The 16,221-nt window shown below is 38.9% G+C and overlaps 1 protein-coding gene across 1 annotated transcript; it reads left to right on the top strand.

The window, feature by feature from the left end:
• The first annotated feature begins 2,399 nt into the window (after positions 1-2,399).
• Mettl3 (methyltransferase like 3) lies at positions 2,400-12,589 on the top strand. The gene is made up of 2 exons (XM_090387277.1): positions 2,400-2,431; positions 10,897-12,589. Exon 2 carries the CDS (start codon positions 10,913-10,915, stop codon positions 12,587-12,589), a length of 1,677 nt encoding a protein of 558 aa, XP_090243403.1. The 5' UTR covers positions 2,400-2,431; positions 10,897-10,912.
• The last annotated feature ends 3,632 nt before the right edge of the window (positions 12,590-16,221 follow it).

Below are 16,221 nucleotides of genomic sequence, written 5' to 3' on the forward strand. Positions count from 1 at the left end.
TATGCTAGTGTATATTTATGTTTGCTTAGTGCTGGTTGTGTTCATCTGGCCACTTAGCCGAGAGTCTGTGGAGCACCACAGACCGGTAGTTACCGTCACTGGACTGGGAGCCGGACCAGGTAATTAGGAAGAGAACTCTGGCTAGCCAACCCCGGGGTTAGCCCGGGCTTCCCAGGGATTGCTCAAAAAAAAATTTTTTTTTTAAATAGGAGAAGGGGTGAGAGACTGAGGAAAAGAAAGAAGGTAAGCAGAAGAAAGAGGGCGAAGTAGAGTAGACTCCCCCAAAGGGGGGCCCACCCTACCTCAGGAAAAGAGAATAGATTGTGAGGTCAAGTGACCCACAAAGTTAGGTTGCCTAATGGCAAGACCCTGCATTTGACAAGTCAAATGCCAGTCTCACTCCCGGAGGAATATTTGTGTGAGTTCCTACTCAAGCAGGAAAATCAGATATTGATCTACAGCTCGAAGAGAAGAGGTGTCAGCAAGGAGGAGGATAAATTTTTGAATAGTTTCGAGCTTCTTTCTGTTTATTGCTATTTTTTTCTGGCAGATACCATATCCCTGCCACGTATATAATCGCCGGTTGAAATATTACTTTGTAGAACAGCTAGATGGTGCGGCGGTTGAAGCGCCAATCCCGCCGCCTAACTCTTGCGACCAAGGCAGTATAGTTCCTTATCTTTAAGGAACTATACTGTCTTTCAGGGTTTCAAATGTGGGAGGAATGTAAGTCCTGAGTCAAGGATTATTCCCACATATTTCAATTCACTAGTGAAACGAATTGTGGTTTCGCCAATCTTAATTCGTGTGCGTCTTCTGAGCGAGCCTTTCAATAAGATGTAATTGGCTTATTTGGAAAGATTTGAAGATTATGATCCCTTTTTGTAATAGATACACAAAACTGGATGTTGCAAAACTGGATTGTGATCCAGTTTTGTAATGTTGAGAGAGCCTGATTTGCAGAAATTTCTAATTGTACTCTGCTGTCTGTAACCACAGCCGGTACAAGGTCATCTGCATAGACCTGGGAGATAACATCATTCAGGTTAGTGGTGAGGAAGTCATCAAGTACGACATTAGAAAGGAGCGGCCCCAGTACCGACAGCCCTGTAAACCTGGCGTTTGACTCTGCAGTATGGTTCTTGTGTGTTTAGCGTGGGTAATGTTCATCTGGCCACTTAACCTAGGGTCAGTGGAATAACACAGACTGTTAGTTACAGTCACTGCCATGAGGTGCCGAAACAAGGCAGTAGGAAGAGAACTCTGGCTAGCTGACCCTGGCAGTAGCCTGAGCTCGCCAGGCAGGGTCCGTAAAAAAAAAAAAAGTAATAAAATAAAATAAAATAAATAATAAAATAATTCGAATTTTTTTTGTCCTTACATACCGGGTGGGAAAAATCTGAGTTCAAAAACCTCATCAATGAATAGAGGAATTTTATGCGCTTTTTCATAGAGTGGTTGAGTAGGGGCAGTCCCAGGTAGTGGTAAAAGGGCAATTTCCCTCTTATCATCAAATAATTTGAATATTTTTATTTCCTACATAATGAGTAAAACTTAATGATTCTCCGGTACCATGCTTTAGTTCTCTTCTTTTTTAGAAAATTCTCCGGCCGCTGTGGTTGAGGTGGTCGGTCTCAGTCGAGGAGCGTATGGTTACTTCTCCTGAAAACTCTCTGATTTTTAATTCAGCAAACAGGGAGCCCATAGAAGAACACACACAATTGCAGTCATAATATATTCACGCCTCATAGCCTTAACTGCTTTAGCACCAATTGCACATCATCGCTGTTAGCGTATAAGCGCACATACTTTAATGGGAAACTTTAATTTTGTATACGTAGTATTGAATAAGCACAGAGGGCGTAACGTGAACAATATTGTTTATAGTTGGCCAAGTTGTGATATTGATGATTAGTGGTAATTTCTAAAGATTTCGTGGCTCATTTATGGGGAATTTTTCTTTTTCAATTTTTGTGAAATAAATGAAATGTTAATTTTTATGCAATCGTTTATATCAGTAAAATAATTCGCTGCTATTCAGTGAAATGCTTACTAATGTTTACAACCGGCATAATGTGTTATGTATTGTTGCGCAAAGCAATATGTGTTCATTCACATACTTGTAAAATATTGAAGCTCGAAGCAGTCATAATCGCATAACAGGTATTCAGTTGGCTTTACACATTTTATATGCTTAATGGAAATTTAAGATTTATTTGTGCATAGCATATGGTAATTTACTGAAAACGTTTTTCATGATATTTTGTATTTATAAATAAACCTGTTAAAAATTGTCATCTAAGGATCTAAGGCTGTGTACATACATGAGCATTCTGTCGTAAACGAACGTGCGTCCAGTATTGATCCTAGAGCGTATCAACACTGGATGTTCTGAGGAACTGAGTGCGTGCTTGCGATACATCAGTTGTTCGTAAGTCGTGGTTGGAATCTGGATTCCTGAAGCTGCAAAGCTTCAAGAATGAGAAGTTATTTCGTTTTAACATTTTAATTATTTAACTGCAGTATATAAAAGACATGATAATCTATCTTATATTTTAACTATGAAAAAGTAGAGAATTCTAGACTTTCTCTTCAAAGGGCAGTGTTAATTGAAAACTGGCAGTAGTTGACAACAACAACATGGAGTTTTATACAACACAATTTGTTTTGCTAAAAAAATGAAAGCAATGTGAATAGTCCTGCAAACTGAACAGGGTTGAACGGTAGAGTATCACCTGTATTTATTTGACCCAGATTAATACAAGATACGCGGTCAGCAGAACTGAATTGAAGTATAATAATAGGCATAAATGCATCAATCTAACAGGAAAGGGAATGGTATCATTCTGATGTCATCTACATATGAATGACAATACAAAACATAATGCAAATTTCAGTTGGATGTGAGACAGAAGTGACAAATATAATAGGAAGGGATGAAGAGGTGTGCTTTTCATCAAGAAGCTGTCAATAGGAGTATTAGTGGTTAACAGCACATTGAATCGAAACACAGAAACACTTTGAAACTTAAAATGAGTGGGATTATGTTGTAGCCCAAATGAGTACAATGTACTGTATTACAAAAAGTTGCATGTAAGAAGTATAAATTTTAAGGAGACCCTTAATATTACAGTAAATCCAGCTTAGTTCTTAATCAAGTTACCAAGACAGTCATGATATGGTATACTGTGAGAAGCTTTTATTAAAGAGCTTTTCTAAAAGAGGTCCTGTAACAGGAGCCAATCTTTGTTACAGGCATAGAATCTTTTTCTCTCATGAATGCTTTAGCATTCATAATGAAAAATATACATATGGAATGGGCTGACCATACTGTCTTCAGTGTTACCACTGCTATCCTGAAGACAGTATGGGCTGACCATACTGTCTTCAGGATAGCAGTGGTAACACTGATGATCATAAACAGGTGGCCGATAATGGTTGGTATTCCCTGTTTTTTTTTTTTTTTTAAATTTCCTGGAAATACCAATAATTTGCAATTTACAGTTTACCCTTTTCATTTTTATGTAATATGTGAAAAACCATATAAAAAAAAAAATATATTTTCACATTACAGTAACTTATTCCATTTATTAATGTTTCAAAAATGTAACTTTTGAGAATGCTTAATGCATCAGTGGATTTGTTGCTTAATGAAAATTGGTGGCATTAGATAAAATGCTGTCATTCTCGGTAGATGCTCGTGTTATTTTTCTTAGTACATTGAACACTAAAGGGGCTTAGAGGGGAACAGGCATTCTGTGTGTTATCAAACACTGTCTAAAACACTGATGGATCCATTATCTTTCTATTTCAGAAGATTTAGGAGAAGTCCGGTTGGCCTGCCTCCCTAAAATCCACTCATGCACACCTTCTCGATGGTAAGCCCTGTTATGTCACTTAGGTGGCAACGAATGTGTTGAGTGGTTCTCTTCAAAACACCTGGTCAGCGTAAAGAGGAAAAGACCAAACCCTCCAGCACATGACAGTAAGATGAAACAAATGGCCCTCAGTCCCCAGCGGCTTTCGCTCCCCTCTTATGGCAGCGAGACCCTACCATGGCTTATGGAAGTGAAACGTGGGCACTCACCAAAAGAATGGAAAAGAAGCTGAGAACTACACAGCAAAGAATGGAACGAATTATGTTGGGAATCAGACTGTTAGATAAGAAGAGAAACACATGGATTAGGCAGTAAACTCAAGTAAAGGACATTCTTATCAAAACTAAAGAACTAAAATGGTCTTGGGCAGGGCACATAGCTCGAAGACATGATGACAGATGGACTAAGAAAATAACAGAATGGTATCCAAGAGGGGCGAGAAGAAAACCTAGAAGACAACGGCAGAGATGGATAGATGAAATTCATGAATTTGTGGGTAGTAAATGGGTGGCCATTGCACAAAAGAGAAGGAACTGGAAAGTTGCTGGAGAGGCCTTCATCCTGCAGTGGATTGAAAATGGCTGATGATGAACACTAATAAAATATTCACTATAATTTTCCTGTATTTTTACTTAAAAGGTTCAGGGGAGATCTTAAACAAGCTGAAATTTCATACATTAGTAGTCGCAAATGATACAAGAAAGCAAGCTTATAGAGCATCAGCAGTAATAAAAAAAAAAGTACCCACCTTACCCATCCATCCCCTCATAATTTGTCTAGTTCTGCCTTCAGTTTATTCAAAGAACTCACTTCCATGGCAACAGGTAGACGTTTATTCCAACAATCAACCACCTGCTGTTGAAGGAAAGCTTCCACATCCATCATACAGCCATCCTTTCTCACATTGAATATTTGCTTCCTCATGTGTATAGTCTCAGCAAGAGGGAGAATGCTATCACCATTTTGCTTACTCAATCTATATTCAAGGCCTTAAACACCTCAATAAGACTTCCTCGGAGATGACTACTCTCCAGATGCTGTGATTTGCAGAAGTGAAGCCTTCTTTGTAATAGCGTCCATTTATTTCCTTCACCAATCTTGTGTTCTTCTCTACACCCGTTCCAGCAGATCTACCTCATTCCTAAAGTGATGCTTCCAAACCTGTATACAGTACTCAAGATGCAGCCCCATGGCCTTGTACAAAGGGAAAAATAAACCTTATCCTTGCTAGCAAAGTTCCTGTACTGTATATCATTGACAAAACCTCATGAGCTGTTATATCAGCACTGCTCAGAGAACTTCATATCTAACTGCAAAATTATCCCCAGATCTTTTTCATTTGCTCAGTTTATTGATTACCACTCTCTGTCTTCTCCCGCTGAACTTTCCCTTTAATCACAGCAGCAACTTGCCTCACTTTAAGAAGGATGTAGATCTGCTGGAACAGGTGCAGAGAAGGACAACCAGATTGACAAAGTGAACAAAACGGTGCTCTTACCTAGAAAGGCTTCAGTACTGCCAAGTTGCAGCATCTCGAGATCAGGCACCTGCGGGGAGATCTGATTGAGGTATTTAAAGCCTTGACTGGATTGAGTAAGCTGAATGTTAATGGTATTCTTCTGCTTGCTGAGACTACACATATAAGGGGCACAAATTCAAGTTGAGGAACAATGGTTGTAAGATAGTTGTATGGAAGTTTGCCTTCAGTCAGTGGGTGGTTGATTGCAGGAAAAGGCTTCCATCTGTTCTCAATTGAATAAATTCAATTGAGAACTAGACAAATCCTTGGAGGGTATGGCTGGGTAAACTGTTTTTTTTTTTTTGGCTGATGCTATATAAGCTTGCTTTCTTGCATCATTTGCCATTACTACTACTACAGCTGGGAAAAATCATCTCTCATCAGTACATATGGCCGCCGTAGCCTAGTGGTCAGGCGCGCGGGTGCATAAGTACACGTGCCTTGAGTGACCGGGGTTCAAGCCCGTGACTACTGAATATGGTGCTGTTTCTTGTATTCTATCTACCTTGTGAACTCCTCTGACCGTTTGGTCGTCCCGGAGTATAAACAGAAAATTTATTTTATATAGGAGTACATAATAGTTTTGGAAAAGATCTGGAAAGCAGCTTTATTATTATTATTATTATAATATTTCTCCCTGATTGGGGATTCTACTTCATGATAGGCACTGCTACCAAGTGCACATGTTGGTTGAGGAACTCTCTGACCATCCTACAGGTGTTCAGGATTGTGACTTTCTGGAGTTCCTTGTAGATGTTTGCCAGAAGACCTATTGCTGCTAGACTGTTATGTAGGGTCTTTAGTGCCATACTGGTGGTTGACATGATGATCAGGATGGTCGTTACTTGTTGCGTATGCCACATCTCTTTGATCTCCTGTCTTAGGTTCGTGTACTTCCAGATTTTTCCCCATGGGTTTTCTGCTGGTTGCCAGTGTTGGGTACCGGCATGTCAGTCAGATAGGTAGCCTTTTTTTTATCCCTAAGGGCTATGTCTGGTCTGTTGTGTGGGATTGTCTTATCCGTTATTATGGCGCAGTCCCAGTACAGCCTTTGGGTTGGAGTCTGTAGTACTGCCTAGGGTTTGTACTTCTAGTATGTTACAAACCCTAGGGTTTGTACTTCTAGTATGTTACACTTTCTTTGATTGGCTGGTATTTCCTTGCTAGCTTCTGATGTATTATCCTGGCTACCTGGTCGTGTCTATGAGTGTACGCAGTCTGGGTGATCACCTTGCATCCTGCGATGTGCTGGATCGTTTCTGAGGCCAGGTTGGATTGTCGACATGTCATTGAACACTCCGGGCTCCTCGGCGTTGATTACCTGGTCTTGGATGGTGAGCATGGATCCTTCAGCAGCCTCGGGGAAGAGTGTCCCGCTTCTGAGCCATGCATTGGAATCAGTTTATTATTATTATTGCTCTTATATTATTTCTCCCTATATTTCTTATATTATTATTATTATTTTTTTTTTCCATTCTGTGATGGGTATTGGTACCAAATGCATGGGGTGGTTGGCTGTGTTCGGTTACTATTGTTATTATTATTGTTGGTTGGTTATTATTACAGGAACTCTCTGACTGTCCTACAAGTGTTCAAGCTTGTGGCTTTCTGGAGTTCTGTGTAAATGTTCTTTGGGAGGCCTATTGCTGTTAGGTTTTTGTGGATGTTCTTTGGCAACATGTTCATTGACTTCCTGTCTTGGGGCTGTATACTTCCTGATCTTATCCTCATAAGTTTTCTATAGATCATTACTGTTGGGTACTGTTTCAATCAGGCAGGTAGTCAATCCTTCTTGTTGATGAAGATTTGTTGTGCAGGATCATCTTGTCCATTCTTATGGCACAGTCCCAGTATAATATGTGAGTTGGGTTCTCTAGTATGACCTGAGATTCATACTTGTAATATGATACATTTTCTTTGATCAACTGTTTGTTTACACTAGTTTCTGATGTATTATCCTGGTGACCTGGTCGTGTCTATGAGTGTACTCTGGGTGATCGCCCTGCATCCTGTGTTGATGTGCTGGATTGTTTCTGGGGCCAGGTGGCATCATTGAATCTTGTCATCTGTCACTCCGGAACCCTTGGCAATGTATTTCTAGTAGTTCCTGGTGTTAATTACCTGGTTTTGGGTGTTGAGCATTAATCATTTGTTAGGGAAGAGCCTCCCATTCATCAGCCATGTATTGGAAGCCACCTTATGTATGTAGTCTTGATGAAGGTCATTATATTGTCTGCAGTGCAGTGCCTTCTTCACCCATCTTTCTTTGTTTCTTCCGTTTGTGTGAGTAAGGTGCCCTTTTTGAGGTTGAGCACAGTGTGTTGGTCTATCTTCCTTATGGCTTATTATATTGGCACTGTGTTTTCTTGGAAGTAATCCCTCAGGTTCTTAATCTCCTTCTGTTGTTCAATGTGGTCTGTGAAATCCCTCCCTCCTTTCTGGGTTATGGTCAGTCTGTGTTTTCTTGGAAGTAATCCCTCAGGTTCTTAATCTCCTTCTGTTGTTCAATGTGGTCTGTGAAATCCCTCCCTCCTTTCTGGGTTATGGTCAGTCTCTTCATGTCCAACTTTGGGTATTGTTGACAGCTCTTGGTCATCATTATCCCTGTTGATCTCATCTTATCTCATCCAGCTGAGTGTTGATCCAATCTGTTATCCCAAAGGAGCATGTTAGTCCTGGTACTGTGTAGGTGTTTATGGCTCTGACTATGTTCCTGCTAATCAGTTTTGTTTTTAGCAGGCTCCTCAATCTCTGATGGTATTTCTCAGTCAGTCAGGCCTTTATCTCCTTGTGTTCTAACTGTTGAGCCTGCCTCATCCCAAGATATTTTATATTTATGTCAAATATCTTGGGATAATGCATAAATGTCAAATGAACACATTTGACAATTATGTCAAATGTGTTCAAAATGTCATTTTCAGAATTTCCTAGTGCTGTTTTATGCATATACAGGGTGATTCACTACAAGTGCGACAAACTTGCAGGAGGTGTAGGGGGCACAAAGATGAATCGGAATCACATAGCATTGCAGGATCCGAAATGCCTTCGTCATGTGGTAGAGGACGTTGAACGGAAGGTCGCGTGAAAAGCGATCCCGCTGGAAGTCAGCATTTGTGAACCGGTTCCTGAGGCAGTAGGATGGACGAGTATTCAAACGTTGAACTGGCTGACATGCACCTCGCGTATGGAGCTGCAGACTAACAGCTCTCGCCGCTCTGCGCTTGTACCAGGAACGTTTCCCGCACAGACATGCTCCTCATCATACGATTTTAATCGTATGATGAGAAGGTTATGTGAGACTGGTTGTTTCACGAGAGGTACCATGAATCAAGAGCAAACAACGAGGATGCCAGACAATGAGGAGAATGTCCTACGTCTTGCAGAAGGCAATCCGAGTATGAGTACTCGAGCGATAGGCCAACGATTGGGTATTTCCCAATCCACTGTATGGAGGATACTGTCAACAAATCAAATGAGTTCATACCATCTGCAATGTGTCCAATCATTGGAGCCTGCGGATTATCCACTCTGGAGGGCTTTTGCTACTTGGTTTCTTCAACAGAAACGGTTTGCAAATGCTGACTTCCAGCGTGATCGCGCCGACCGGGCTAGCCGAGTGGGTAAAGTACCTGCCCAAAGGTCGCGGGTTCGATTCCCGCCTCGGGCTTGGATCGAAGTACTGCAAAAACCTTGGGAGGTGCAATATGGCCACAGAAGCCGATGCGCCAACAACTACCAAATCAAATCAACCAGCGTGATCGCTGTTCACGCGACCTCTTGTTCAACATCCTCTACCACATGACGAAGGCATTTCAGACCCTGCAATGCTATGTGATTCCGATTTGTCTTTGTGCCCCCTACACCTCCTGCAAGTTTGTCGCACTGGTAATGAATCACCCTGTATACATACTGTTGTTGTTGAGCATGGCAGACAGCAGGTTGAGTGCTAGACAGAACCATAGTAGGTTCAGGGCATCTCCCTGGAAGATTCCTCTCCTAACGGGAATCAGTGTGATCATGATGTTCTCAACCTTAGTTGCCCTCATTTTTGTCACAGTTGTTTCTAGGAAGTGTGTCAGTGTCAAATTGACTTTGTAGATCTTCATTGTCTCTAACAGCAAGTTATGGGGTATAGAGTCAAAGGCCTTGCTATAGTCAGTGTAGGCTGTCTATAGGTTGCAGTGCTTCTTGTAGGCTTGCTCCATCAATGGTCAATTGCTCCTTGCATCCTTTGCTCATCTGCTTACATCTCTTTTTCTGCGTAGCCACGATGTACTTGCTCTCCAAGTGGTCTAATAGCTTTGTTATGCAATTAGTCAGGATCTTGTACATTGTTCAGAGATAGATTTGTGGTTTCTTTGTCCTTAGCCTTCGTATAGGTGATTTTTTTGAGTACCATTCAAAGTCAGTCAGAGACTCTGGAATTGTCAGGATGCCATTTCATCTGGGTGACTGCTCTGCAATCCAGTAGTTGTGGATTATTATTATTAGTGGTAATAGTAAGCTTCTTATTAATATTGGTAAATGATGTAAGGAAGTAAGCTTCTACAAAATCAGCTCACCAAAAAAAAAAAAAAAAAAAAAATACTACTCAAACTCTGCACAGGTCAGAAAGGTTAATAGCAATATGGTCGACCAGTCACAGGCAGTATTTAACAGATCATTTTCCATATATCTGCAAACGATGCAAATGCAACATGCCAACCATATGACAGATAAAAGTTATCATGCATTCCTTTATTTTTGGTAGTCAACAATTAGGTAACACTGATTCAGAAAGCGCAATCAGCATTTCATATTATTCCAGTTTTTAGCCATAGTAGATGTTCTTAAAACAAGATAAGTGGGTGTCCATTAAATTACAAAATTGTGAATTCTAACAGTAGTCCAAAAATTAACTTTCAGATATATTTTATATATAAACTCTTAGAGCAGTTAACAGTTTATGAAATCAGTAATAATTTTAATGTATGTTAGTATCAGTTATTTCAACAGAATTCTCCTGCGTGTGAGTAATATGCTTTGCGATGGTATTGATTGGAAATTTGAAGTGTATTGAGAAGCTTAACTTTGGGGCTCGGTTAAAATACAGGCAGCCTATGTTACCACTTTTGTTTGGTACCATTCAAACATCTTATGTGCCACCTACAGCATTCAGTAATCTCTCTCTCTCTGACATTGGTATAAGGTAATGTAGCTGATTTAGTGGTTCACAGAATTAACTGTTTTTTTAGATCTTGAAGTTTGTTTCTTTCTGATATTGTTATTCATACTTCAAAAAAAAAAAAAAAGAAAAGAAATTAAGGCAATAGTAATTCCTATGATAGCTAGCAGTCTCCTCAGTGAGAAAGTGTTTCTTAAAACTGCTTCTCTGGTTGAGGGAAAGAATAATTTATAAACAGAACACACATTTTCTTTTTCTCTCTCTTTCTCTCAAAATTCTTACTTGATTAGTTTTAAAGTAAATGTTATTTATTATTATTTTTTTTTAATCCATAGAGCCTCTTATTTCAAGATGTCTGATACATGGAGTGATATTCAAGCCTTTAAATGTAGGCAAAGTATTCTTCGAGAAAGACTTCAAAGACGGAAGAAGGAGCGTGAAGGATTAATTGTAAGTATTAGTGAATTTGGAGGTACAGGGAGCCCAAGAAGTAATAGCCCAATTCCAAGTCTTCAGCAGAATACAAAGGAAGAAACAACTGCCCCGTCCGATTTTAAAATTGAACCAGAAGTAGAACAAAAGCTTTTATTATGTTTATGTGATGTATCACTTAATTTACCTACAGATTCTAGGTATTTAGCTTCCTCGTTAACTAAATCTTTAAACAGAGATGTACCACACATTGTTGTTGAAAATTTACTTCAAAAATTTGTTGCTCAAGAGCTAATAAAAGTCACAGAAAAATTTACTCCTGAAGGAAAGAGCTGTATTGAAGTTTCTTCAGCAGAACATACTAAATTACATGCTGTGTCAGTTGATCTTGCTGGTAGTCAAGATAACGTGCAAAAAGAGGATGAAGATGATAAAAAAAGAAAATGTGATAAATCTGATGAGGATGAGCCAAGTACAAAAAAGGTGAAAGTAACAAATAAGAATGAAACAACAAGAAAAGATAAAAATGATGATAGTATAGAAAGCCTTCTATCCAAACCATCAACTAGAGAGAAAGAAAGTAAAAAAGTTGGTGAAGAAATTCTTGAACTTCTTAGCAAACCAACAGCAAAAGAAAGATCCTTAGTGGAGCAGTTTCAGTCACAGGGAGGGGCTCAAGTACAAGAATTTTGTCCCCATGGAACAAAAGAAGAATGTACCAAAGTGTCAAATGTTACTGAACCATGTAACAAATTACACTTCAAGAAGATTATTCAGCCTCATACAGATGAATCTCTCGGTGACTGTTCTTTTTTAAATACTTGTTTTCACATGGATACCTGCAAATATGTACATTATGAAGTAGACTATTCTACCGTTACAAGTCCTGTTGCAAAATGTCAAAAGTTGGCAATTCCACCTTCAAAAATAAATCATCATGATGGCAAACTACCAGTATTATGTCCTGCACAGTGGATTCAGTGTGACTTGCGATATTTTGATATGACTATATTAGGAAAGTTTTCTGTGGTTATGGCTGATCCACCATGGGACATTCATATGGAACTACCCTATGGAACAATGTCTGATGATGAAATGAGACATTTGAATGTCCCTAGCCTTCAAGATGATGGACTTATTTTTTTATGGGTAACAGGTAGAGCTATGGAATTGGGTAGGGAGTGTCTTCAGTTGTGGGGTTATGAACGTTGTGACGAAATAATTTGGGTTAAAACAAATCAGTTACAAAGGATTATTCGAACTGGAAGAACAGGACATTGGCTGAATCATGGTAAAGAACATTGTCTAGTTGGTGTTAAAGGAAATCCAGAAGATATTAATCGTGGACTTGATAGTGATGTGATTGTAGCAGAGGTACGAGCCACTAGTCACAAGCCGGATGAAATTTATGGAATCATTGAAAGACTTTCACCTGGCACTAGAAAAATTGAATTATTTGGTCGACCTCATAATGTCCAGCCCAACTGGATAACATTAGGTAACCAACTAGATGGTGTTAGTCTTATTGATCATTCTTTAATAGATGAATTTAGGAAACGGTATCCTGATGGTAATTGCATGAAGAAACCTGATTAAAAATGGATCACACAGTAGAGTAGTTGTAGATTTGTAATTTTGTTATTGTAACTGTGATTTGATCTTTATTTTAATTTAGAAGTAAAATAAAAAAAAAAAAGTCAATTTTTTTTCTTTGGAGTTGTTACTTTTAATAAATGACCACAGGGTTTTTTTTTTTTTTTTTTGAGTGAAGCTATAAATTTGTGCCAATAGCAGATTGGTAGACAGTATTTTTAAAGTTGTAAAAATAATACTGAAATTACTAGTAAAGCTCTCAAAAAAAAAAAAAAAAAAAAAAAAAAGCATTAATTACATTGGTAAATGCAAGTTATTTTATGTTATCTTTGATAGATATCAGGGCATGATAATGAAGCATGATAAAGATAGTCATGATAATGAAGTTATTTTTTTTCTCTTTGAGCATCAGTTCATATTTAGATTTAGAGGAAGCTATTTTACATTGAACAGATGCTTAACATACTCTCTGCTTTATATTGTGTTGGTATGAGTGATAGCCAGTGAGCGACTCGTCATCTGGTGAAATGAGTGACTTGTTATCAGTTAGGTAATGACTCAAGTCATCGATCAGGACCATAACCACCTAACTTTGCTGCAGTGATATCAACAGCTAATATACTAGTGCTCCATTCATAGAAAAATGACAGCTATAGAAACAAATTCAGTATTGTTCATCTGGTTTTCAGCAGAACTTTTGTTCACAAGCAGGTAGTGAGAGGTGGTAGGTAGACCACTCCCTTGTCAAAGAAAAGCCAAGTCAGATAAAGTGATGACTGGCAATAACCACCTAGGAAGGAGGATTCTTTTATTGTCAGATGTCTGTTCAATCGAAAATTTTTTTTCTTCCATAGTATTTTTTACTCCACATAATGATAATTTAAACAGTTACTCTACCGAAATAAAGTTAAAAAACTTGATATATAGTTTATAATTAATAGAAGGTAATTTACAGTGACTATATAGTAGTAGTAGTAATGGCAAGTGATGCTAAAAAAAAAAAACCTACACAGTGTAGTTCATCCATCTGTACCGTACAAAAATGTGATAGTTCTTCCTTGAATTTATTCAACCCATCCACTTCCACAACAACAGATGGAAACCTGTTCCAACAATCAACCACCCTCTGGCTAAAGGCAAACTTCTGCGCATCTATCCTGCAGCCATCCTTCCTCAATTTGAATTTATGCCCTCCTCGTATCTAGTCTCAGCAAGCAGAAGAATGCCATTAACATTCAGCTTCCTCGGTCCATTCAAAGCTTTGAACACCTCAATCAGATCTCCCCACAGGTGCCTAGTCTTGAGATTCTGCAATTTGCAGAACTGAAGCCTTTTTAGGTAAGAGCACCCCTTTGTTCCCTTCACCAGTCTGGTTGTCCTTCTCTGCACCTATTTCAGCAGATTGGCATCCTTTCTAAAGTGAGGCCTCCAAACTTTATACGGTACTTAAGATGCAGCTTAACCATGACCTTATATACAAAGAGCTAATCACCTCCTTATCCCTACCAGCAAGGTTTCTGTATATCATTGACAAAACCCCACAAGCTGTCCTGGCAGCATATCTGTACTGTTCAGAGAATTTCATATCTGACTGCACAATTATCCTCAGGTCTTTTTCATTCTTCACTATCCTGAGTGTAGTACTACACAGCTGACAAGTTACTCTGGGAGTTACTGCTACCTATATGCAGTTGTCAATGTTAAACTTCAACTTCTATTTCTCAACCAATCGACCAAATTTTCCTAGATCTTGTTGCAGTAGCTCACCCTGATGACTATAGTTAACCACCTTTCAAACCTTTGCGTCATCTGCAAACTTAGACATTAAGCCTGCTATACCTTCATCAATATCATTGATAAATATTGAAAACATCAATGGGCCTAGCTCTGAACCCTGGGGAACTCCACTAATAACATTAGTCCATGAAGAGCAGTGCCCATTGATAACCACTCTCTGTCTTCTCCCACTCAACCGTCCCTTTATCCATGGCAGTAACTTGCCCTTAATGCCACATTGCTCCAGTTTCTACAAGCAGTCTTTTATTGTTATTAGCCATATGGTACAAGGAAGCCTGAGGCTTTTGCAGCAACAGCCAAAAAAATTTTTGAGTTACCCTGAGAGAGAGAGAGAGAGAGAGAGAGAGAGAGAGAGAGAGAGAGAATGTGGACATGGACATGTGTATATGCAAAGGGCAGCTCCTAGAACATCAATTCAACTCCACCTTGTATCTCTGTGAAGAATAGTACCACTATAAAAGGGCCAAAATGTGATTGTGTGTGTTCTGTTGTTCTGTTCTGGCCATTTGGGTACCCAGAAGCATCAATCACCTGAAAAGATGATTCTTCCCACACCACGGGAAGGTGGGCCAGTCCATGTAAAGTGCATACTATCTCAAAAGAGGCTCTGATCCACCTGGTGTTGCTAGAAGGTGGGCCAGGAGCCAGGATCCTCTGGGAACCCATTCCAGAGGGAAAAAGAAAGAGGAAAAAAAAAAAACACCCATGGTGCTGGATATGGAAAAAAAAAAAAATGAATAAAAATGAAATAATAAAATAAAATAAAATAAAAATATATATAATAAAAATAAGATAAAAAATCAAAAATATCTAATAAATAAAAGAAAGAAAGAAGGGAGTGGTGCATATATATATATATAATTAAAAACAAATAAATAAAGAAGGTAGTGGTACTGCTTAAAAAAAAAAAATTTTGTCTGTGTGCCTAATCGAGAGGAAAAATTACACAGAGAAAGAGAAATAGGTAGAAGGGAATCATCAAGGAAAAGAAGAATGATGATATCCAGCTCAGGATCCTGGGTGCACCAAGCCCATACTCACCGGATGTGAGTCCCCAGGGTTATACACAAGAGTATCAAAAGCGTTCCTGAAATCCAAGTATATGGTGTTAAAATTATTTTTTGCACCCAGTTTCTTAGTCACTACATCCTAGTAGCAATATATTGGTGTCTGGAAAAACTTTAATAAAGTTTGAGCTGAGAAGCCAAAATTGACATATGTGAATCTTGAGTCAGACCTAGAAGAACCACAGCCTGTGGTAAAGGAGCAGCAGGCTTGAAGAAACTATCATGATTTATTATAATGATAGATCTGAAATGGCAAAAATGTTCATGATAAGGTAGCAATGTAATCATCGATATCATCTATGATTACATTGCTTTACCTTGGGCTTCACTTCTACTTGTTTTTTGTTCTTTTTCAAAGACATTTGAACAGTTTCTTCAATTGTCAGTTGATACCCATGATTGCGTTCGTCATCTTCCAGCTGCTGCTTGATATTGTTCTTGCTTACACCCAAATCCTCTGTAAAATTGTGATGATAATCCCTGGCCCCGACTCTCCTTCAATTTTAGCTTTTTTTCAATTCATTCCAAACTGCTGTAGGGTTGAAGGTTATATCATTCAAATTGTAATACCTGAAGTACTGCAGTGTACATGCCTCTTGCATATGAGTTACAGCATCTTTCAGCACAGCCATGAATTCATCCAAAAATGATGCTTGCAGGCAGTGATTACATCCTGGTCTATAGATTTATTGGTTGTAAGATGTATTGGTTGTAAGATGCACTTAATTCTTCTGTCCTTGCTTACTGAAATTTTCAGCATTGTCAAGTAGA

This window comes from Mastigoproctus giganteus, chromosome 13 (assembly GCF_048544385.1).
Source record: "Mastigoproctus giganteus isolate SK-2022 chromosome 13, ASM4854438v1, whole genome shotgun sequence".
Lineage (NCBI taxonomy): Eukaryota > Metazoa > Arthropoda > Arachnida > Uropygi > Thelyphonidae > Mastigoproctus > Mastigoproctus giganteus.

Bases quoted from the DNA above. Each gene is read 5' to 3' on its own strand.
- Mettl3 (XM_090387277.1), top strand. From the start codon at position 10,913: ATGTCTGATACATGGAGTGATATTCAAGCCTTTAAATGTAGGCAAAGT.